Here is a 26,049-nt window from a genome sequence, read left to right as displayed (position 1 = left end):
ATATATATATATATTTATATATATATATTTTAATGCATCAGGTATATGTCCATATATATTGAATATAGTGTCATATGGCTTTGTTTCAACTGACAATCGCTCAAATTCAGCTTGTCACATCTCCCGAATTCCTGCGTAGCATCAGCCACAGCCTTCGGGTGGCCAGCCTAACGTCTAGCAATACTGTGTATTACGGATACATTTACACTGATTATTGTAGACCTGTACATTTGTATATAAATCTACTGTGATATGCAATAAAGACTGCTTCACAATGAAATGTATAGCTTATGTTTTTTGTGTGAAATATACTTTGAAATCATTCAAATCGATCATGCTGAAACAAAAATTTGTCCTGGAAAAGATGTGCGGAACCACATGGACGAGTTGTCCAGGGTTGCAGTTTTGTGGACAATGTCAGCAGACGTCCATCCCTCACTCCTCCTTTTCTTTTTCTCACAAAGTGCCTCCTCCTTAATTACATTCCCCTCCCTCCGCCTCCCCCTCCCCCTCCCTCCCATTGTTCCAACAGTCGGGAACAAATAAAATAGAGGAATGTGCGAGGCGTGGATGGTGCCGGTCGATATTTCAGGATGGGGAGCACGAGATGAAGGGTAGTGTAATCCGCCGCGGCTCGCAGCCCCGGTGGGGTAAAGGCATTATTCTGGAGGCTGTGTCAGCACCTCCACCCTCCATGTAAATCACAGCCTGCACCCGGTGAACCTCAGGGGACCCGTGGGCTGCGTTTCCACCACCCTGCCGACCGGACGGCGCAGACAGCTGCTGTGAGGGACAAAGGATGCGAAGGAGGGACAAAACACTTTGTGATGGGTGATGAAGCAGGTGTCGTCTGTTACCAAACTCAAAGTCTACAACCCGGCTTCCAAACACCCGAAGGTTCAGCGTCTTGTTCGCTTGTTTTCACCTGGAAACGTTCAGGAGTTACGGCGGAATTTGACTATTCGACTTGCTGGTCACATCAGGACCAAAACAAGAAGCAACTACAGACGTGCAAGTTCTTCTATCCAACATGAGTTTTAAACCTGATTTGAAAAACGTATTCCGAGCTTTGACTTCATTCACCATGTTTGAATTGATTGTCTGGGATTGCAACTCTGCTCCCCGACGTCTACTGTGGTGTTTTGACCACAGCTCAATTTCCTGAACCGCCGTTTCCATTTCGGCAGCGCTCCTCAAATTCCGGCGACAAAACTCAATGCACGAATTGACCACTGGTTTTCTGAGGTCAAGACTCAAGTTTAGACAACGTGAGTACATTTTGGAGACATTCGGATATTATTCCTAACGTTGGAATATGATTTAGCATGGCTCAGATTATGACAGTGAGACTGGATTTCCAACATCATGACTTAATTCCCAACGTCACCGACATCAGGGTTTGATTACCGATTGCGATTTGAGACGTTTGGGTGTAACTAAACAGCTCCATTTCTGACCTCAGGATTAAATTTTTAACATCATGATTTGAGACACAGGGGTGATTTCTGACAGTTGGATACGATTCCTCGCTTCAGGACTTGATTCCCAACGTCATGACTCAGTTGATGTCGGGGTTTGATTTGCAATTTGCCGTGTTCCAAATCGATTGAGATGTGATTTGACTTTTGGATAAAATTCCCGGCTTCATGACTCGAGATCACACGTTACAAGTTGGATTTCTAGTGTCTCAGAGCGATTTGAGACGGTTGAAATTGATTAGCAATGACATTTCAAATTGAGTCTCTCTTTTCGGAAAAGATTTGCGACAATTCCACTTTGGGGCAGTTTGACTATATTTGCAACGTTACGCCATTATTCATCTTTGTTCTTTACTTTGTAAATGTTTTTGACATTTCAAATCATTGGGACTTACATACAGTACATATATACTTGAATTATTTTCAATAAGTCAACAGTCAATATTTTGATTCAATTCTCATTATTTCACTTTGATGATACGCCAAACGCATAATCGCACATCTTGTCCATATCAAGTCTTCGAACTTTTAAACATTCCCAATATTTTACCGTTAATTTAGTCTTGAGCTGGAGTTTCCATCTCAATATTGTAACTGAATGATAAAAGTGAATGCACATCGTTAAATGTTAAAATGTAGTAAACCGACTATGAACAAACACGTTGAATGTGAAAAACAGGTTGCTCAGCAATCATCTATTAAAGCCTCAATTTATGTCCGTGGTCTGAAAGCTCCAAATTACTCCACTCATTTAAATTAACATCCGAAGATAAATTCCTTCGGTGGCTTTGCAGAAGATATCCAATTTATTTCCAGGCTCATAGTGAAGCATTATGGGAACAGTTTGGGTCTGTCCTCATCTGGCCTTTTCCCAGCTGCCTCTGCTTTTCATTACACTTATCAGGGAAAGTTAAAGAGCCAATTCAGTGATTATCCCGCCTGAGTGCGACTCGCCGCATTACATGACGCTGGCATGTGAGAGGCAGCCAGCGGCTGAAGCTGAGCAGAAAGAGTCTGCTGGATCAAAGATTGTATTAATAATTCATTCCCGATTCTCCTCCTCTGGATTCTCGCTCGGAGCTGCTTGAGTCCTCACACGAGAGCAGAGATTGGTTTTATCGTGTCTCGCTGATGCTCCTGGAGCTTGAGCGTCTTTATCGGGAGACGTGGGGACGGGGACCAGACCTGATCTGGAGGAATCCCAGGCCTGATTGAAGCCACCATGGGAGCACTTATATGTGTAACCCGGTGTCGTCTCAGTAGCACTGGAACTCAGCTCCGAGCAGGGACTCCCGTCCCGGTGTGTGTGTGTCGCTACACCACAACCGCATAAAAACACACTCCAGCTTCCTCTCTGCGGCTCTCTGAAACCAAACACCGGGGACCGCGTCGATTTATTCAGAGATTTGCTGCTATCGCTTCTTCAGCCACAGCCAATATATGAAACAAAGTCTGAGGGTCCAAATAAACACTGACGAAAAGCAGGTAATTGCCACTTCTTTCTACAAGTTTACTAGTTTAGTACGTGCTCCCTTTGTGTTTTTATTGTTTGATTTTGTGACTCTACTGTAATAACTGTGTTTATTTAGCTTGATTTGCTTTTAGCTTTTGCCACTGTGTTATAAGCCATCACTTCATCAGTTTAGTAGTTCAGTTCGCTGTATCGACAGATCGCTGTCTCTGTAGTCGACCATATTTCTATAAGTTTACACATCCAATTACTTGTCTTTTTATGGTTTAGTGACCCTTCTCCTTAGGCCCAATTTACATGACCTTCAAAGTGAAAACACATTGTATAAAGTTTTTAAAGTTTTTTTTTTTTTTTTAAACGTTTTTAAAAACTATGCCATCTGTATGCACACACACAGAACAATAAACAAACTCCACACATGTAGACAATGATGGGAGTAAATGTTCACTTATTGGAGAAGCGTTGTTAAATTAAAGAGTGAAGCGCACACACTGCTGTTTTGTGCCGAACTATTTGCTACGGCCGTAGGGCGCACGTGCCGTGTCAGCATTTCAGAAAAGTTTCCCCGTTTACACAGAGACAGAGGGTTAGGGTCATGCCACCTTGGAGTCCGCTATTGTTGTTATTATCCATTTACACGCGCATGTGCAGAAGAACTATTTACAGTAGCAGCGATTCCAAAACGTTTCATTTGGGCGACGTGAGCACACCCACAGACTCTGAACCGGAGCTAACAAGTGATCTCTGGTCTCCTTGAAATGCAAGGTATAGCTTCGTTTTACAAAAGATCTTACTAGTGGGCGGCGGGAGAGGACATGACGTAGAGCGCAGTGCATTCTGGGTAGTCAACAAACAAAGCAAACAACGCGAATCAGAAAAAGCAGACGTAGAAAGAAACAGTTGGAAAATATCTCGCCGCCAGACGTGGAGTAGTGAGGAAGAAGTTGTGAGGAAGACTCTCATTGATATCTGGTCTGAAGACTATATATCACGGTTGTTTGTGGCTAGTCAGTAGCCAGAAGCTAACTAGCCTAGCCACCACGGGCTAAAACGGCGGGACTTCACTTTTCGGCCCGGACCAATCAATGAGCCATGTTTCTTCTTTACTTCCTCTCTAGTCAGTGTTTGTTTCGGGTGACAGCGCCTGCAAACTAGCAGCTGGTGTAATTGTGTGACATTTTGCAGGTAGTTTGATCCGGTCTCTAAACTGAATGTGAACGCCACCCGAACCAAATGAAGGGGTGAAAATTTGCTCTCTCCCAAGTGAACGGAGTCCCGGACTATCCGAATTTTGATAGGCCCCTTAAACAGATTTACACATGCATGCACGCACACACAATAATCCGATAATTTCGCCATATTGCAGCCTCACACTGTAGAGTTAGTGACAACTTACAATGAACCAAGTGCAGCGTTCCAGTAACAGACACTCTTTATGTTGTTTACAGAAAAGGGAGGGTGGATCCAGACAGAAACCAGACACTGGAACAGCGTTTTGTCTTTGTAGTGCCAGCATACAGCCTTGTAGAAGTTTTTTTTGGGTGACACGTCATACTCGGCTGACAATGTTTCCGAGTGATACTTACTCAGATCCGAAGTCGGGATTTGTGTGAGCTGGTGTCAGAGCAGGTTGTTTTTTTTTTTTTTTTTTTTAAAGAGTCGAGGGAAACACAATGGTGCTCCACAGTTGTCATTTCCAGAATGGCTCTCATTGTGAAAAGCTGGTGATGCAGAGCGAGGGCAGATTTATTTTTTTATTTTTTTAGAGAGAGAGAGAGAGAGAGAGAGAGAGAGAGAGAGAGAGAGAGAGAGAGAGAGAGAGAGAGAGAGAGAGAGAGAGAGGAGAGAGAGAGAGAGAGAGAGAGAGAGAGGAGAGAGAGAGAGGAGAGAGAGAGAGAGAGATGTTGGAAACCTTTCAGCTTTGCTTCAAATAATATTTAGAAAAAGCAGGAATGGACATGCTTACTTAATGAAGTCAAGAGTTCATTTAATATAAACCAGTTTCAGTGATGCTTTACAGCCTGCATCGAGAGTCAAGTGGAAGGTTGTGCAATGTTTTCAATTCTGGCAGTTGTTGCTTTCCTGATGGCTCCAGTTTGCATTCAAACGGTTTGTATTTCTACTGAAGGGAAGTCAACTCAATGAGGAACTCAAATTACAAAAGTTGTACATCTTCAGACTGATTGCAAACGATCTGAGCGTCCACTTTAACCCACACATGCCCACTTCTCGCACCGTGTCCATGTTTTATTCACCAAATAATCTCATCAAATTACATCGTCTCGCAAATGTGTCCCAAAAGTCCGTCATCTTACCACTTTATTCTGTGCTGTCAGATCAATTGCATATTTTCTTTCTTTTTTTTTGTAATTCGTTTTTAATCTTTTTTTTTTTGCATACATCCTTGATTTGGACTTTTGTTTCCTCGTTCTAAAGTAAAGACAGCGGATTGTTTTCATCTTGGAACACAATTTGGTGAAATGATGAATAAACTGAGGTAACAGAAGAACGTGTGCAGGATTATGTGTAATATGTGTTTTGTATTGAAAGCACTTTTGATTTTCAAACACTGTTCTGCTATACATTAATCTGTACCATATTGTGAAACTGGTCTATGTAATTTGTATTTAATTGTATTCAAAAGAAACTAATCCCACACACAATGCACAGAGATTAGCCGAAGTGACAAAGACATCTTCAACAGTAGTTTATAACCGATTTTCTGGAACAGATTTCCTACTTCTAGCGAGAGAAGCTGGAAACAGCTCTGAATGTGGCGCTCGGCTGGTGAAACCGAAACAACACCTGTGTTTTCCTCGCGCTGATCCACTGCTGGTGTGACAGAGGCTCCATTCAGGAGGTTACAGCGTAAGGAGGAGGAGGAGGAGGAGGAGAGAGACATGCCGGTTGTAGCTGCCCACGCATCGTGAAGAAGAAACAGCAAATAATGAAACAAAAGCTGGAACTGTTTCATTGCAGAGTCAATTAACCAAGTTTTCAGTGGAGGGAGGAGAAACATGTAAACAAACAGCACACTGTTCGACTGCTTCTTTTTGTTCACACGGTCGACCACAACGCAACAGGAGAGCAACGGAGAGACTTCAAGGCTAATATAAAGTATTAAATAGTGTTGTCACGATACCAACATTTTGGTATCGATACCGATACCACCATGTATTTCGATACTTTTGATACTTTTCCAAATAAAAAGAGAACACAGTTGTGGCCTTGTGGATGTAGCAGCAGCCATTGTTTCCCTTCTGTCTATCTCTCTCTTTTATTCTTTTCTTTTGCCAGACATTTGCTCTTTGCTGCTCCGTTAGTGATGCACTCTATTTCACTCCATTTCTTTTTACGGAGTTTCCACGGGTCGTTTGAGTCAGTTACACATGCACACTCTCACATGGACGCAAACGCCATGTCATTTACGCATGCGCATCCGGTATTCTTTTCAAAGTACAATCTTGGTTGGGAGAAGATTGTTTTGAAAATACGTTGTTTTGACTCTTATTTTGAAGTTGTGTCCTTGAATGTTGTTGGTAAATAAGGTCGAGTATGAAGCGCTTATTCAGTTGCAGATCTCGGGTCGGAGCGCACACGCACCCCTATTGTATTTAAATTTTTTTGCATGTTTTAAATGTATTTATTGCCTTTTAGGACTTTTCACTTGAGGTTATTTATTGTTTTTGCCTTTTTTAATTTTTTTTACATTTTAGGACTCGACTCGAGAGGTTTATTAAAGTTGAGGGGGAAAACTATATATGCCAGTTATGTTTGCTACATATTTATTGTCTTGTATCTCTACAAAGTCTCACTGCAGTTGTGAAAAAAGATTTGTTTTATTATTATCATTATTTGAAAAATATAGGCTAAATACGACTTTCTTGGAATCAGTGGGTCGTTTTTTTTTTTTAAAAAGTGCACATACTGCAACTTGCACTCGTGTGACGGCATACCATCTAATATGGTGTCAAAGGGGTGAACATTGATGTTCATGTTATGACAAATGTGAAGCAGAAGACAAACCCTTCCCCAAGCTACATTCATCTCAACCTCCAGAGCGACTTCAAATAAAGTTACAGGTAAACATGCAGCATGGTCGCATGCCCAACGAAGGGTTAAAAGTTTACCCAACTGATCGTCCTCTCCTCTAATCTACCTTTCAACCACAAACACAAAGAGGAAGCAGTTCAGAGGAGGCCGCGGTGGTGTAGTGATCAGATCTCAGCAGGGGGTAAATGCAGCTTGTTCAGTGTGACCACAGACAGTCGGGATAAATCCTCGGAGCCGCTTCAAATATCATCTAACAAATCCCACAATAGACGCAGGCAGCAGCGGAAACATAAGCTGTGCAGTCACCTGCTAATACCCGGGCGAACTGAGGCCACGCGGCATGCGTGCCTCACATACGAACCCCCGAACCACCCAACATGTGGAATTCCTCTCAATGAAGCCGGTCCAGCGCAATCTGATTACGGCTCAACTTGAAATTCAGGGGGAGGAAGGGGGAATAGAAAGGCGTGACGAAGCTTTTAAGCGAGCTGCGGCCTGGTTGAAGCCCTCGGGAGGCGTTGCAAATGAAAAGACGGTATGGAGTTTAATCTAATGTGAATGAAGAGAAGGAGGGAGGTGGAAGACAATGGTCGCTCTGCACACAAATCAATACCCAACACTCTGACCACTGAAAACACAGACACACAGACACCTTCTCAAGACATTCTGCTTTTAATAGAGTTGTCCTCCAGTGTCCAGACCTTTCAACTAGGAAACAGGTTCAATCCGCTGATTGGCCACAGAGAATTGGAAATTAAAAAAGCCTTGTGTTCTCATGCGGTTCACAGATCTCTGGTCGAAACGGCACTCGTGAGAACCATTACAAAAAACCTCATGATACACTATATGTGAAATGGTTTCTTTGTTATATTCTGTAAGAATAAACTCTGACTTTACTCTCCATCTGGGGTGTTTGGTAGTCTGGCACTGCTTCAGCTTGAAGTTTCAAAATTTAATTTGCCGGTTTTCCATGGAAAAAGATTCATTCGGCTCTAATTTTGTCCATTGTTTCTGTGAAGCCAAGTTCTGTGTAACTATCTTGGTACACCATTGTTTTTCTTTAGACTGATTCATCTTTCTAATTAGCCCGACGCTCCGCCATTTTTTTTTCATACGCTGGCTACGATTACGAGTTTACCTTCGTGTTTACTGGAAACAGGATGTTCACAATCGCAATAATTTAGAACTAGAAAATAGTAATCTCAAAATGTATATATTATAAATAAATCATACTCTTTCAATTTAGATACATAAATGCTCACTGATTTGTAAGATGCCTTGGAGAGACTCCTTAAGGGGTCATATCATACAGTTTTTCAACACTTTCACATGGTCTTAATGGTCCAAAAACTTTGTATTCAAAGTTTCTAGCTCCTCCTTGATTTTCCTCCATTTGAATCTTGGATCATAGGAGCTGCATTCAGAATCTGCTGTGTCTGTGTGAGCTGGACTGGCTCCGTCCACACATGCCCATCTTGGGAAAAGTAGGAAGTACTTCCTCTCGTGGTGCCATGTGCCAGAGCAGAGTTGTCTAATTGTGGGAGGAGTCAAAGGGAGGGCCTACCTTGATTGGGATTGGCTGATCCCCCGATGACACTATATAGGGTTTGATTTCTAAATGGCTGGTTGGAGGAACACACTTTTTAAAAAACTGAAACAAGCCAGGGAGAGAGAGGACAGACTTTCTTCACTTCGGGGGCATCAGTCCAGGTATGAGGACGATTATTATTGCTGGAAAACCATTAGAACGTGAATTTTGCATAATATGACCTCTTTAAAATATAGAGAATGAATGAAGAATGAATCTCTGGCGCCTCTCCTTGGGGGTCGGGATTCCCAGTTGGGAATCACTGCTTTAGAGCACCGACGACTCCTTTTCTGTGCAGCCATGAATGGCCAGCACTGATGCCACTGTGTGATTTAGAAAACTCACTTTGAGCCAATTTGTTCATTGAACACAAAGAGAAAAGAATATCTGTATCCACTATCCAAAATCCAAACTGCTTGATGCTTTGTCTTGAGGAACCTTTAGGTTTCAATCTTATGGGGCTATTAAGTCATCCCTACATGGATTGAGCGAACAGGAACAGCCCACATAGAGCTTTGTTACAAAGTGTTTTTTAATGTGCTTGGTGCAGGAACACGTTCCTCTGCAGTGTTTATTCATCCATTTGTTTCTGGAGTGGAAGGACTTTGTCTGAGCAGCGTTCTGAATCGAGCACAATGAGTTCTTTTCTGCTGTGTGGGCTCTACTAGAAACCTAGCAGACATGTGGGATGTGCTCGTCTGAAGCTGGAAGAGGGAAAACCAGGACTCAGCGATCAGATTTCCCTAATTATTAGCAGACCCCCTGCTGACAGCTGATGGGTGTCGACAGATGTGGACAGAGGAGCTCCGGCCCGACTCCAGGTCGGCTCCTGGACTCTATTGATGGGATCAAAACGAGTTCATCTGGGTGGGAAACCTGAAGCCCATTCACCAGCACTCAGAAGCTATGGTGTATTTACATCAGATCTGTGCTGCCAGTCGGGAATATTATGAAGTAAAGAGGAGTGAATTAGAGAAAATAGATTGTTGAAATATCTCCTGTGAACAAACACAGCAGAACGTCCAATCGACACTCTTCATGCTGCATTTACCAAATTGAAGAAATGGAATTGAGTTGACATTTTATTAAGAGTCTTTAACTGCTTTGACATTTAGCGGTTTAAGCCTACTGAACCGCTCATCTCGATTTAGGCCGGTTTTACCCACAGTACCTGTTTATTAGGCAAATAAGGAGATTCACCTTTTTAACTTCGTTCGACTGTTTTTATAAGTTCAAATAGTTTTGGTGTTGAACAGTTTTGGTTTTGCAAAATTCTTTTCGCCGATCAAAACTACAGGTAAGCCAGCATAATTGGAAGTAAAAAAAGAGTTGGTTATTTTAATTACTTTCTTATTGGGGGATTTATTCAGGGATCGCTTTTTGAGATGTGCACAAATTCAGCAAATAGTTGATGCTGATTTTTGTTAAACTATTGATCTAATTGAAGCATCGCGTTTATAAACTTGAGCTGCAAGACGAGTCTCTTGGGGCATTCTAGTGGACAGACGACCAAGTTGGATTGTTATTACGGTGACTGTCAAAATAAAACTACAAAGCCCCAGGAGAATACGGACTGAGAGTCATGACACTCTGGAGGAAACATTGTTCTTATTGTCAATCTACTGGGCGTGTGCAGAAACACTATTTACTACGGCCGTGGTTTACATACGCAGTTCTGCTGTCTACTGGAGACTGAGTCCGAGTGTTTCCACAAATGGTCTTTTTCGTCCATCTCCACGACGACGGAAAACCCAACATTTTTAAAAAGTTCAAACTTGGGAGCAGTTTTCAAAAAGTTGCACTTTCAGTGGCTCCGACCACTGTTGTCATGTAAACAGACACTCGAAACGTAATTGTTGTGTAAACAAGCATTAATAATCTACAACTCTACAGCGTTACCATCAAAGTTTCACTTGCTAGTGAAGAAGACGTATTACTCATGCCTCTGATAAATAGGTCAGCATCTTCTCCTCACGTGACCTCATGCATTTTTAATTTGCCCACTTGGCCCGCAATCTACGACCAGACTGAATGAAGTCAAAACAAGCCACGGCCCATCAAAGAGAGAAAAAAGATCATCATCATCTTCTGCTGGTGTTAAAACCACTCCAGGTTTCTGATGAAACCTCTTTATTAAAGCTGCACTTCACAATATCAGCAGTGCTTCAATCAAACAGATCCCACGGGGTGCTGGTTGCTTGAGAAAGCATCCGAGAGGGTATGAAAGAGTTTTACAGCGTGAGGCTCTTTGAAAGGAGATCAAGCCGCTGCAGAGCTCTGGATGAAAAAAAAAAAAAACGGGCCCAGTCTGTAGAGTCGCATCACAGCTTCATTTCATGCCCAAGAACTGAGGAAGACGTCTCCAAAGAAGACAAGGGAGTCCAGAAATAACACCAGCGGACGGATCTTTTTTTAATTTTAAATCATCAATACAATTTCCTCGTGCAGATAAAAAACAACAGTAGTCCTCGTGAATCTTTAGATTCCAGTTCCACAGTCCAGGCTTTCAGTTTCCCCAAAATCTCAGGATTAACAGAGCCTCAGGCCCCGTTTACACAACGTTTCAAGTGAAAACGCATAATTTGTGCGGTTTCGTTTCAGAAAAGTTTTGGATTTACGCAGCGACGTTTTGGGAACGATGTCCGTTTCCACAGAAACAGCAGAATCGCCGAAAACAATATGGTTTTCACGTTGAGCCAGAAGTGGATGCTGTTGTTTGTTTTTGCAATGGACAGAAGAACATGTTGGATTGCCATTACGGCTGACTCGAAACAAAAACGCGAATGTGATGATGTGTAAACCTGGAGAAAACTGTACTACCCTCTCTTTAAAGGAGTGTGCTCTAATGTGACAATACATGATATACAATGCCGATTATGATGGAGACGATTCCCATCTTTATGGTAAAACCACAGAAAAGCAGGGACCAATGAACCATCTGTTGTGGCAGAACGAGCCCTCTCTGACTTTCACGCTGATATTAAGTCCACCACTTGCTAAGTAACTCCACTGAAAAGGTGACAACAAAGACGAGATGTACTTAATAAAGACGAGGGGAGAAGTGCTACGAATCCTCATCTCGCCGCCAGTAACTCACCTAAAGCAGACTATCACATTCTCTACATCAACACCGTAACGAGCATGAACACTTCACACCTCGCTTCTCAGCGAATCCGTGAGCTGACTTAATTACCTTCGGCGCCATGGCAACCGCACTATCCATACAGATCACTCCGACTGTACCAACCCCGTTATTACATGCACCATGTTTATGGTGTTAAACAACAAGTGCCCACTTCGGGGGACGCTGGTGGTCTCATTGTTTCTCCTGAATTCACACCGCTTGGACGAGGTTACTGAAATGTATGCAAATGGCTGAGGCATCGGTGTGGAAATTCCCCCTCCCCACCCCCGTGTCCGTCCTGTGTTTATTTTATTGCCCAACAAATTTTCTGACAAACATATTTTGCATAAAGATGCAATAAATTTGAATTTGTTTTGATATTTCATCAACTAAAATAAATAAATATGAATTGACGGCCCCTCTCATGAGAAAAATTTGATTCAATGTATACAGACATAAACAAGACTCTCTTCTTAGTTCTTCAATTACATCAAGGAAACAATACTTTCCATAGCAAAGCTACATTTGAACTCTTACCAGCCTGTTCATCTTCATTTAGATGGTTCAACGGGCTCAGTATACTACTGCGACTACAGTACACATAGGGCAGTACACGGTCCCTTCATCCCTGGAATTTTTGCGTCAAGGTTAAATTTGTCACACAGTATGAAGCTTTTCCACTCGCACCTACTCGGCTCTACTGACACCAGGTACTTTTCTAGTACCTACTCCATTGCGGTTCCAAGTGAGCCGAAAATGTGACGCCGGCAGACAGCATGCGACTGATTGGCCAGGGCGAAGCCGTCTCTGGTTCCCTTTGTTTGCTTTGCGTCCAACAAAAAGCCACAGACCGAGGAGCAGCTATACCATCGCCTGGATATCCTCCATAGTTGTTTTGTGTTTGTGAGTTACCAATACCGAGGTGGTACCATATTATAATGGTAAATGACCGAAACTGAGTCGAGGCGAGCCGAGTAGTGAAATGGAATAGTGACAATATTTGACCGCCATATCGCTAGGATCCGTCATGAAACCACATGAAACCGGTTGGTAGTGTTTATTTTTCTGTCCATATTGAGCAATTTGGCAAAAAAGTTTGGCAGTGATGCTGCAATTTTACTGAAATTTCACTTGAAACGTTGTGTAAACGGGGGCCGAGTCATCAGGTTTAGAACCAAACGTTAACTCACTCTTGTGCAGAATTGGTCTGTAATGTAATAAAATGGGGAGAAAGTAGAGGAGAAGGCGGATGCTTTTGTTCGCTGAACAACAAAGTGGATCATTTGGGACAATGGAGGGCCACTTGGGGTCCCTGGAGTGTCCACTGCAGCCTTCAGCTGCGTCTTCTCCCACACCATCAGGACCGGGGGCTCTCCTGGGAATCCGGCACATTAATATAATGCAATGTCTGCTTTTTCATGACTGGCCTGCTGACGTTGTTCAGAAACATTTCACTTTTATGGAGCCTGAAATGCGCCATGTCATCGGATTCCATTTCCTGGATACTGGAAAACGGACGTAAATAAAAAGACACGAATTGTTACCCGACCACCCCACCTCCACATGCTGCCCTGCCCCCACGCTCATTCCCTTGAAGTGTGTGCAGGAGCTCATTTCCCCTCTTCTCTGCTACCTTTCAGCCCCCACAGTCATTTCCATAGGTCACGGCCCTGTCCGCCCCATCCACCCCACCCCCATCCCCCCCGTACCCTGCATTATGGCCGGCCCTTTGTCCACAGCAGATGTGATCTGAGTGTGTGTGTTGGGAAAGGGAGCTCGGTACCTCCAGCCCATAAAACCCTCCCCCTCTCACACTATCTGCCCTGCTGGATGTTTACCCTCGCAGGTTAGCGCTGGAGCCTGAGCTCAGCTCGGTCTTTTTCCTCTTCAACCAACACAGGAGGTCCTCTGCAGTGGCCCCACCAAGCTTCCACTGGACCTAGAAATATACATTTCCATCTGATTTTGTTGCAACCACTCATTCAAACTGACCCACCTTGAAGCTTCAGGAGACAAATGTGACACTAAATTAGATCGTTTAATAGTTTGTCAACTAGAATATGCATCACTTGCCCGCTGCCTTTCACTGTGGGTAATAAATGTTGTTTCCAACCACGCCTCTCTGCAAGACAGCCCTGAATAAATCACTAGAAAAATAGAGACTCCTTCACTTTTATTTCCAACATTGCAGGTTTACCTATACGTGTGGTAGGTGGAGAGAAACAGTAAAAACAGGTGAAATTGACTAAAATAATACAAATTGCCTTAAGTGACCAAATAGTCTAAACCAGCTAAAATAGACAAAATTACTTAAAAAAACAAAAAAATAAACTGTTATGTCTTAATATGCTAAAAAGGCAAAAATAGCTAAACAGAGCTCAAAATCGTAAACAGAGAAACTGTTAAATCAGATAAAAACATAGAGAATTACTTAAAACAAGTAAACTGTCTAAAATCCATTAAAAATACTAAATCTGGTAAAAGACTGACAATTGCTAAAACAACTATAAACAGGCGATACAGCTAAAATTGACTAAATTGACAAACCCGGCCAAAATCAATTAAAAATACAAAATAGTTCAAAAGAGCTAAAATTGCTGAAACCGTTATGCCTAAATCTGCTAAGGATGGCTAAAAACAGTCAACAGTTCTCCATTGTAGGGGTTACATTTCATAATTTCCCACTGAGCTACAGTTTAAGTACATAAAGCAAACCACCATCTGCAGGTATTACAAGACGCTATGCTCATTTTGAATGCTCAACATGTTCTGTGGCTCTGAATGTATTTTGATTTCGTCATGAAGGTTAAAGACCTTTTAACTGGCGCAACACAGCGTCCTTGACACACAGTTTTGGCAGGAGAGATATGAAGTCAACACAACTACATGGCTCCACTTTCAGTTTGGAAAGCCAGGAGGTCGTCTCCAGAAGGAAGTGAGGACCCGAACATCCGGACGACTTGCTGGTGTGACCGCGACCCGTCTGCGAGAGAGAATGAAACCACAGCCGGCCTCTTGTTCTTGCTCAACAGAGTCGGAGCGGGCTGAGAATGGACTGGGAGGAGACGGCCGTACATCTGTTCGATGAATATGCAGTAGTTTGATCTCAAAGGTTAACGCTGCCAGCAACAACCCGACAGCTGCTCTGACCCAGACACACTGCACACCCGCATCCATTCGCCACCGATCCTTCCAGAAGAAAGCCACAGAAAACAAACCCATCGTGATCAACGTCTCCCTCTGCTTTATTTCATGTCCAACGAAACGGTCTTCTTAATCCGTGACAATGAATACAGCTAAAACACAGACTCCATTCCACCTACTGGAACACTATTGTGATCCCCATTTCAGTGTTTCTTTTCCCCCCAACACTCCATGAAGGCAGCTTCACTTCCCGGGGAAGTCATGTGATAATACAGCTGGTTCATGATGCCGACTGAGCAGCAGCGGCTTCCCTTTTCCCAATCTCTGGGAAAAATACTTCCCGCTGATTCACTGTGTGGTTTTGTTCAGTATTATTCTACTGATCTTGTTCTCCTTCAGGACTTCTGGACATGCCCTACTTAAACAACACAAGCTCAGATTGGATATTATCAGGAATGAACCAATACCGATACCAGAATCAATACTCTTGAAAGGTTCCTGATACAACCAGACGAGTATTACTTGACGTCATCCAACATTGCCTGCAGGTGCAAGAGAGGACGAGCGATGTCGGCAGTTTGGAGATTTTTTTAAATTAACACACCAGCGATGCTACATGCTAAACACGATGACAATATGACTGATACTCATTGTAGTCGAGGAATCGCGCTCACTAATAACAAGCATGAGGCAGTGCGTAGACGTTACGCATTGCCTCATGCTTATTGTAGTAGTAGTAGTAGAGTATATAATGGAGCCTTCAAGGTTGTTGGAGGTGACGTAACGTCGAAGCAGGGTGTGCTGAAGTGGTTCGCCACAACGCATAGCCTTCGCATAGCGTTCGCATATAAAGCATAAAAAGAGACTCAATGGCATTTAATGAGTACTCGTATCAGTACTCTGTATTGGAAAGTAGCTCAAGGGAAGTACTTGTCCTTTAGAAAAAAGTGGAAAAATTAAGCACAACTAACTGTTGTTTTTTTTAAAAAGACACATTTTTTCCTGCATTTGAATAATTGAAATTCACATATTAAAGTCCCAAGCATTGTAAAAACTGAGAAAAACAAAAACCCCGCCTAATCTTAAAATTGGACATGAGTTCCTCCAAGGAACTTGTTTATTCATATCAGCAAGAGAAACTGCAGATATTATGGGAAACGTCCAAACATTAAATGGACGTCCATACCTTCCTCTCAGAGGACTGCACTGTATTGATTCTATCATTATTTTAGAACTTTTCTTTGTTTGAGCCCCCAAGAGTCCAACACACACACACAAACTCCTGAGCGAGGCAGGGATAGGGCAGCAGGCGGGGGTGGAGCTAAGCAGGGGTAGTTAACGGGGCCAGAGAGGGGGATGCTGTTTGAAGCCGCTGACTCACGACTCAGGCTGAACCCGGCCGACTGTCTGATTGGCTGCACCGGTGCCTGGCCCCCCGTCCTACATCAGCACCGGCAGCTCCACATCCACAAGGGAGGGGCGCTTTCATAATGTGTTTGTTTTCCTTTCATACGGCTATATACGTTGACTCGATGCACTGTGACAGGAATACCAAAGCCAGAGGTAAACACAGCTTTGAACACATCACACAGCTCATTGATAACCTTTATTCAAATGGTTTAATAGAAAAGAGGAAAGAAGAAAATAAATCTTTTTAATCTGACCAGATTACAAACCAATACTTAAAGAATCTGACACTTTTGGTTTTTTTCTGAATGTTCATTAAAGGATCCGTTTCCAGTGAAAATGCATCAGTTTTGCTTTTGGTTTCAGAAAAGTTTCTGAACGTTTTGACAAACGATGTGCGTTCACATGAAAACAGCGGAAACGCTCAAAATGGTGCAGTCAGCATGCGAGGCCATAAGTCGGTGCTGTTGGTTGTTTTTGTAACGAAACCACACTCCTATGTGCACAAAGAACAGTACGCTACAAACATTAACAATGGGAGAACACAGACATGTTATTACGGTGACTGTCAACTATAAAAAGTCCCAGGAGAACATGGACTGGGAGTCGTGACACTCTGGAGGCAAACATTGTTATTGCCCATCTGCTGAGCATGTGCAGAAGAACTACTTACGACGGCTGTGGAGTGTATGCGCCATTTTCAAATAGTTGCATTTTCAATGTCTTGGCACCATTGTCGTGTAAACAAACACCCGAAACGCAATGAAAGTTTCCCGTTTTCACCTAAAAACCTTGTGTCAACGGGGCCTAAATGTTGCACCATGTGATCATTGTCACCATTTCTATGGTGCTGTTCCAGTCATGTCATTCAGGGGACGTGTCCAAGTCATATAACCCTCTGAGCTTTTGTCCTGTCATTTGTGACATGTAATACGATCTGTTTCACAGATTTATGTTTACTTTGAAGATGGCTGGATCAACAAAGCCTTTCGTGTGGCTAAAAGCCAAGTGGTGCGGTACACCCATGCCTCTTCAAAGTTGTGCACAATGTGATTTATGTTCTGGGTAAATGTTCACTTCTGCCAATCGTTATGGTTTTTCTATTTTCTTGCACATGTGCAGAGAAGCTATTGTCTGCACACATCGTGCAGGTGACCTACTCCGTGTTTTGGTTTCCCACGTTAAACGCTGCACTCTGGAAGCAGTTTGCAGGGACAGAAAGTGCTGCTATCGTGTAAACGAACAACAAAAACCCGACGAAAGTTTCCCACTTTGACTTGGAAACGTGTGAACAGGCCTTAGGGGTTAACCACAAGTTTTCATCACGCGTCTCAGTTTCACTCTGTCACCTCCAACGGCAGAAACACACTCGTGCAGATAAGATTCATCTGATTGCCCAAAGACGATGGGAGACGTATATATTTGCGGTATATTGTGCAGTATTTTGTTTACCCTACAGGAGGTGTCTGGCTGAAGGAGCTTGCACAAAGTTTTTCTTGCAGTGTGTTGTCTCATTTTATTTCACATCGATTTCTATAGCCAGTTTTCTAAGGAAGCTTCTCTGTATAAAAGTAGAGCTGTGAAGGCTGACGTCTTGCTTTCATGAGGTGAATGACTGATGCAGAGTGCAAGTCTTTCTGCTGAGAGGTTGCAGAGGTGTACTGCGCTCTAGTACAAGGAAGCAAAGCAAACAAGCTGAAAAATACATGAATGTACACTGTGCAGCCAGTGAGACGACCGCCGCCTCCATTCCTGCAGAGGATTACCTTCAATCAGGTAACTAATGGATGAATTCAAGTTTAACATCTCAACAGAGTGGCCCCTGCCTAAAAAGAGGCGTTAATGTACTCGAACGCGGGAACTGTTACTACTGCGAGCGTATTAGACAGAGTTTACAATGGAGCCCTGAGAGACGCTTCCACCCGGGCGTTTGGACTGAGCGCGGTGAGAACACAGGCCTGAGTGGGAGACTGAGCATGTGTCTGAATAACAAAGAACATGCTGCCGGGCTGAGGAAATCAACCTACTGAGACTGGGGAGCTTTCTTCACAAGCTTTTTTTGGACTTTGCATTCAGGATGTATGCATTCACATTTCACTGTGGCTTTTTTTCCCCCTGCAGCAGCAGCACACGGCGACACGACGCAGCAGGAAGCCAACGATAGCATGTAAATTTTGTTTTGGGCTTTTTCGATGTACTGGCCAACATCTGGTCTACATAAACATCTCCATGCACAGATACATTTCTATGGGCCACTTTGTTAGGTACTGCTTGGGAGTACCAGTTTGGATCCTCTCTTGCATGGAGAGCGGAGTTTAATCGAAAGAACAATTTATAGTAACGCGTCACATCGACGCTGTGGCTCTGCATCAATAAACGTACACATCGAATCGATGCACACCACAAAGGCTGTGATTGGTCTGCTCTACTACATAATTGCCGTACACCGCTTTTCCATTAAACAAAACTTGAGTTTGTTTGAAAACTGATGTTTATTTTGAACAAATCTCATTTAAATCAAATGCCTCAATCACGATCCAAGTGTGCCCAGACACACCATCTCACGAAAACACTCCGCCAATGGGTTTTATTTAGATCCTTCATAAATTCAACACCCCTGAGAATTTTAGCAGTACATTCGTCGGCACAGAACTTCCAATTCTGCTGTACTCTCATAAAACAGACATTTTCACTTGAAACGCCGTCATGTAAACAGAATCAAAAGGCGCTTTTCCATTACACAGTTCTAGCACTACTCGACTCAGTTTCAGTGGTTTTTCATAGTACCACCTGGGCGTGGGTGGATAATTTTTCTGCGACACAAACACAAAACAACTAAGGAGGACATTGAGGCGATGGTATACCTGCTCGGTCTGTGCAAACGGCCCGGCCTAACAGCGGCCTGCCGACGTCACATTTTCGGCTCGACTCAGCTTGCTTGAAAAGGTACAATAAAAGTACCTCGTATCAGGTACTAAAACATAATGGAAAAGCCGAAAAACTTGAGGTGAGTCGGGCCGAGGAGGTGCTCGTGGAAAAGCCCCATTAGATAACCACACTCAACTTGTGGAGGGTATGAGGTGGACGACATGGCTGTGCCACATAAACGACTGTGTGCTGATCCGCATCAAGCCACAAGTCATCTGCAGAGCCACAGAATCCACACTGGGTCGATGGTGGCTGAGATCCACACTCAACACCTTAATTAGAGTGCTTCTCAAAATACACCCACTTCCCTGGAATCTCTGCACACACTCACGACACAAACCCAGATAATGATATTCAGTCAAAGTGACTACGTTTTTATTTACAAGGAGCAAGTGTGAGTGGGCAGGCTCCCGTGGCGTGCCATGTTTGGATGGGATGGGGGCTTCATGTCTCAGATGTGCAACACTTTTTGACACAAAAACATGGAGAAATATTCCACAGAGGCTTCTGGCTGCTTGCCTCACCTCCGTTTGGTTCAAAGCCTCTCGCTCTGACAGCCGTAAAATAATCAGTTTGCCAGGGAGGGGGCGGACACGGGGGGGGGGGGGGGGGGGGGGGGGGGGCTACAAACAAGTATACCCTAATGCAAACGAACGCTCGTCCTGCCTTTTCTTTCACACCAACACTCTGGAGAGCTGGAAGATTGAGGCAATTAAAGAAGCAAAAGATTTGCATGTCCCAGTCCCTCCCATGTGATACGAACAAGCGTAGCTGTCTAATCCTGAAACAGAGCATCGATGGCACAGTTTGGGAGTGGGACGACAAAAAAAAAAGAGGGGGGGGTGTTCATTAACGCGTTGGTGCTTTTCAATTCGACAGCCACTGGCTTGGCTACAACCGCCAAATTAGTTGTGGTTCCCTGCGCCCGGACAACGGGCGTCCGGGTCGCTCGCATGCTTGGCATTCCTGGGCTGCTGGTGCTGACGAGCGGCCGCGCGGCACCCCAACAAACAAATCCAGCGTTTCAGCCAAAAAACTCAAAATTAGTGGCCCTTAGCAACAGTGGATGGGAGTGTAACGCAGAGCGCGTGAAAGTGAGTGCAAAACATCAAGCCGGGGCAGTATCGGCGGATTCTTACAGTATCAGTATGGAGATAAGGAAAGAGGAAGCAGAGCTCTGTGGCCTTGAGGAAAAGTCCCATGACAACTTACCTCACTGAGAAATATTCCTGTCCGACTCCTCTGAAGGACGCTCTGCTAATACATCAGTTTGAAATACACTTCCTGCAAATTCCAGAGTTCAGGAACGTTTAAGCTACAGTGGCTGGACAGGACTTCCTGGAACCCGGCCGAACTTAGCCTGGGGGTTAGTGGAGAACGGCCCAAATAACGTCATTCATTTATCCTTTAGTGTTGAAACTAATCTTTCAAGACACTCCGTGATGGTGCCTGCAGATGTATTCCACTTTTAGCATTACACTACTAATTAAATGTACCGTCAGCCCCTGTTCAGTCATTGAATCTGTCAGTTCTCTTCTTTGCTGACAAATGGAACAAGAAATTCAACAGATACGTCCGTTGAACAAATTGCTTGCTTCAGAGATGTCAAACTTTACGTCCACACATGGCAGGGCTTTAGATTTACCACTTTTTAATCAACAGAAAACAGAAAAACTCGGACTAAACAGTGCAAGGCAAGTTGGAGGACTTTAAAACTATTGATACTTTTAAGAACTTGTGAAACTCTACTTAACCTGATGGAACAATTTCACCTCTCCTGTCTTTTGATTACTTTACAAAGTGCAAAGGAAGTTGTGGTGTTGGCTATCAAAGCCTTCCACAACCAGAAACCCACTAGATCTGATCAAGCTTAAGGCACCAAAAGCCCACTCAATAAATTTATACCGTTATTGATGATCCACTACATGAAAACCAGACTCCTCTAGTAGCCATGACTGCCTCAACTGAATGCACATTTTAATAAAGACTCTTTACACATTGAACATTTAGCACAATCTGGTGCCAAGTATAACAAACATCATCCATGGATAGATTAGGCGTAATCACAGCCATTCAAAGCCTTTAGTTTTATTTCCTGAAGCATTTACAGATTCAATAAGTGAAGTAAAGCAGATCTTTGAGCTCATTGTGGTGATGAGCTGCGTTTTCGTGAAAAGAGCTTCAACGTGTCATACAAGCCGGAGTGTGGTGCGCTAGCAGCTGTTACTAAAAACAAATATTTGGGTTGAAATCGCTCCTATATATCAGGGTTGTCAAACTCAGGTCCTGGAGGGCCGCAGCCCTGCATGTCTTCCATGTCTCCCTGCTTCAACACTGCTGATTGTAATGAGCATCTCAGCTTTCTGCTGAACATCATCATGACATTCAGGTGTGTTTCAGAAGGGAAACACCAAAAAAAAAAAAAAAAACAAGCAGGGATGCGGCCCCCCTAGGACCTGAGTTTGACAACATAAAACCTTGTTATCGTTCAAAATACGCCTAATTTATGCACCAAATGAAAGGGCCACGTGTAGCCTCATACCAACTGTGCAGAGCATCTATGTCGCCAAAAAAGAAAGATTTCAGCGGAATACTCCATCAAACAAAGCAGATTAATTTCTTTAACATTAGTTGTTTCTTTAATCTGTTGAAAAACAAGTGTTGCTTAAACAGGCTTGATATAATAGTCAAGCTGCAGCAATTAGTGTCATTGTATGCGTTGAAGTGAAAGAGAATGCGGACCACGAGAGCTGCGATTGGTCCGCTCATGTTAAGAAACTCCACGCGTGATCCAGATGATGGATCACACGTTGCAGTACCGTCCACAGCGCTTTGCAGACCGCCGATAATATGGACGACACCGTGCGGTAAGCTAGCTTGTAGCTCGCCGCTACAGTCGTCTGGCTTTCACCGGAAGCTAAAACAAACTGCCGCTTAACTGCTCATTTTTGTGCCAAAATGCTCATTGTGACTGGAAAATAAACACTACTAATGAGGTTAATGCAGTTTCACAACCAAATCCTTCTGGCGTTATGGCGGTGAACGCCTTTGCGGCACATAAAACCTCGACACAGGACTTGCCGGGTGAAGGGACTGCGTAGAGGCTACACACTGCACGAAGAGCACAGTCGTTGATATCAGCCTTTATACGACACCTTGTAGATGTATAAAACACGAATATTTCTTGTGCGGGGGCAGACATTTAACCAATTAGCCAACTTGTCACGCCTGGTTCAAGAATCATCTGTGAAAAGTGGGAGAACGGGAGTAAAACTCTGCTTCCTTACAAATAATCCTTATGTCCGATCCATGCCTAACCTTGATGAATCTGCAGCATGATTGATTAACACATCTGAATTGGATGCTAGTGGACACAAGGAGATGGAAGCTCCTCAGAACAACAAAATGGAAAAATTATGTCTTGAATGTTTCCTGAAAAATGCAGGACTGCCAACACAGTTATTCCGATGCACATCAGTAAACTCCTGCAGGCATTTCTGCTCTCAAACACAGTAACAGGTAGATAATGTATACAGGCTGTGCTGCGTCTAAAAGTGGGACACGTTGTACGACACACGTGTCCAAACCTCCAGATAATTCGGGTCCAGCAGCAGCAGCAAGCAGCAGCCCCGGAGCAAGATGAGATAGCATCCTAAAGTCAGCCTCTGTAGGCAACGACAGTCACCATCGATTTGGACTGCGGTTGACACAGGAGTGCTGACACCACAGCCATCCTTTATTCCAGCCAGTCCGGCTAAATGTGGCCCGTTTACTTAGTGCACGGTGAGAGGAGGGGGCTGAAGGCTGACAATAGACAAATGAAAATGGAAGGTGGGTGGGCTGATGGGAGAAGAGTTACGGAACACGTTGGGCTGGCAGGATGAGGGGAGTACTAGTGACACCGCCTCATTTAGTCCGATGCCAGCGGCTCCGAAGAGTGTGTAAGTGTGTGTGTGTGTGTGTGTGTGTGTGAGCTGCAGGGGTGTGGTGCTCAGAGCAGAGTAGCAACGTGACACGTGAAGGTGTCTGTGAAGGTGCGCTCTGCCTCGCATCTTCCTTTGTGATGTGGAGGATCTAACAGCCGGCCTGGATATTTACTCAGGGAAACCATTCCACTACCCTCCTCTTCGTTCCTGTGTGTGAGCGATTATCTGCATCTGAAATATTGGGAGTCCTTTCTGATGCAAATGATGCCGCTCCGAGCGTGGACCCACGCCATGACAATCCCGTTGCCGGACAAAGGGAGCGGACTTCCCTCCCTTCTTGTGTGTCCCTGAGCCAACATATCAATTTAATATCCCGCCTGCATCCGAGGCGGCGGTGGGGTATGTGAGGACACGACCGTGCTTTTGGCATGGGGAGCTTCTAATGAGATCTTTATGCATGCTGTTTGAACATCATGCTCCTCCACTCACGATCAGGCTCGCTCTCTCTCTCTCTCTCTGCACACACACACACACACACACACACAAAGGAATGTCACACAAAGGAAAACGCATGAGTCTGCGAGTCATTAGGAGGAAAACACAGTACCTACGAGAGAGAGTGTGTGTGTGTGTGTGTGTGGGGGGGGGGGGGGGGGGGGGGGGGGCAGCTTCATTTAGAAAATCCCAGGCTGTTTTTGTTTTTTTTTGAAGCACAAAGAAGAGACACAGTTTACAAAGAAACGGGATGAAAATAAAAAAATGTCAGCACATCAAGGTGTAGCAGCGCTGCCGCTCGCAACCGAGCCGTTTCCCCCGTAATGAGCAGCTATAAATGCCGAATCCAATTCACAAATCTTGCGGGGTAATTTAATCCTGCTCATCTGGAACCACAAACACACACACACACAGGGTGCTGAGCGTCTCCGGGAGACCCCCGGATACTCCGGCATGAATGAAACACTTCCACACTGCAGCCTGCGCCCATAGTGACATCCACTGCACGTCGTGAGGGAAAACCTGCTGTAATATGGCCAAGAGTACTGCAATTATTACATCGATGATTCTTTAGGAATAAGAGATTTCTCTCCGTCTGTTTTTTTATAGACACATTTTTAGTTTCACAGAAGCGAAGCGGTTTCCACATTTTGGTGCATGTGATTTCTCTCCAGCAGGGCATGATGCAATGTTGAAATAATGAAGTGAAATAACATCCTGTGTCAACACGACCTGGTCGGCCATATAATACAAATGCATCGATGTATCCCAGTGCAATATGGAAATCGCGATATATATCGTGATATACCCGGCAAGGTAAAGTGTAGTTTGAGGGCGTGCGTCCAGAGAAGGGGCGCACGATCAGATTTTGACAGATTCTAGTGTGCTGGAGGTGGAAATAACAACCCGACAAGACACTGGGAAAAGTGTCGCGAGCGTCACCGAAAACGACACGTTATGTCGCGACAGAAGAGTTGACGGGCTGGCGCCAGAGGAGAGACACGGTGCTGAACGCGAACTTTAAAGTGTGCCCACAGCTGGTTCACCGCTGGATCCAGACCCAGCGAGCAGTTGAAGTGAGCAAACGGCGTCTCGAGAGATGCTGCCAACTTTTTAATACGTCTCTCTCAGGCTGTTGCTCCGGACCGACTCCTCTTTTTGTTGATACCGAGTCCCACAGCGAAACGACAGAAAACGACCCGTACGAGGACAGGAACAGCCCCGCGGCCCGGGCTACCAGCACTCGGACCCCCTTTAGAAGCCCACCGTGACTTTTACCTCCTCGCTCTTTTTTCCCCTCCCAAGACAATAAACATTCCTGAGACAGGCAGCGGCAGGCTGGCCGCAGACCCCGCGCCATCTTAGTTACACACTCCGCTTCTTCGGGCTTCTTCAACAAAGAGCTCTCCTAACGGGACCCGGCGGGAGCCCCGCGGCTGGGGGTGGAGTCCCGGGGAAACGCGCGGCGCCCGTCGCCTCGGAGCACTTACCGGTGTTCTCTGGTATCCTTGTCCCGAACAGGAGGACGAGCAGAAGGCATGGTATTGCATCCATCGTGGCTGCGGACCAGACTGGCACCCGACTGCTAACTTCTCGGAGCGCTGGGGAAGGCCGCCGCTGATTGGCCGAGCGAACGGCCAGTCCCGCCTCCTCGAGGGAAGATCGACGCTGATTGGTGGAGCGCGCAGCCACACCCCGCCCCACTGTAAACAAACGCTTAGTATTCAGTATAGTGGAAACAGCAGCGAAACAGTTTATCAAGTTTAAGTCACAAAAACTCCTGAAATAACACAGAATTCGGGTAATTACCGTTTAAAGGTGATGACTGGGGCCAGACAAATCATATTATATCAATTATATATATTTTATTGTTTATTCTGACTTTTTTCCACAGGATTCTGTCTATAATCTCAGAGTTATAAAATAAATGTTTGACTTCTGACTTATCTTTCTCAGGATTTTGTTTTTCAGTGTCAGAATCAAGACTTTCCCTTCCAACGTCATTGTCTGTCCATACAAATGTCTATGTACATCATTAATGTTTATAGTGTATTGTTCTCTACAGGCATGTTTCATTACAAAAACAAACAACAGCACCCACTAGTGGCCCTACAGTAAAACTACATAATTTCCAGCGCTTCTGCCGTGTTGGGTCAAAACTTTTCTGAAAACAAAAACGCAACAGCGATGCATTTTCAAATGAAACGTCTCGTAAACAGAGCCTCAATTTGAGAGATCTGACTGTTCTCCGATAATCCTGACCTTAATCTTTGAATTGTGACAGATAACTAATTAAAAAAAATCTCAAAATTACTCATTTGGATGACTGTCTCCTTTTTGTTTTTCTTCCTTCTGTTTGTTTCTCTTATTTGTTTATTTGTTTTTGGGGTCGGTTGTACATGTTTGTAAATAAATAAATAAATGAATAAATAAAT

At 44.2% G+C, this 26,049-nt stretch overlaps 1 protein-coding gene across 1 annotated transcript in view; it reads right to left on the bottom strand.

The window, feature by feature from the left end:
• tgfbr1b (transforming growth factor, beta receptor 1 b) overlaps positions 1–25,168 on the bottom strand; it is a gene marked incomplete at both ends in the record, with an annotated part of 57,717 nt that extends 32,549 nt beyond the window's left edge. The window contains one exon of the mRNA XM_080489653.1: positions 25,105–25,168. Within this exon, the coding sequence (XP_080345779.1) occupies positions 25,105–25,168 (64 nt within the window). The remainder of the gene's footprint in view (positions 1–25,104) is intronic.
• Positions 25,169–26,049: the final 881 nt, after the last annotated feature.

The sequence above is a fragment of the Lipophrys pholis genome, assembly GCF_963383615.2.
Source record: "Lipophrys pholis genome assembly, chromosome: 20".
NCBI classification, from domain to species: domain Eukaryota; kingdom Metazoa; phylum Chordata; class Actinopteri; order Blenniiformes; family Blenniidae; genus Lipophrys; species Lipophrys pholis.
The sequence above is the reverse complement of the archived record's forward strand: the minus strand, read 5'-3'. Positions and strand labels throughout refer to the sequence as shown.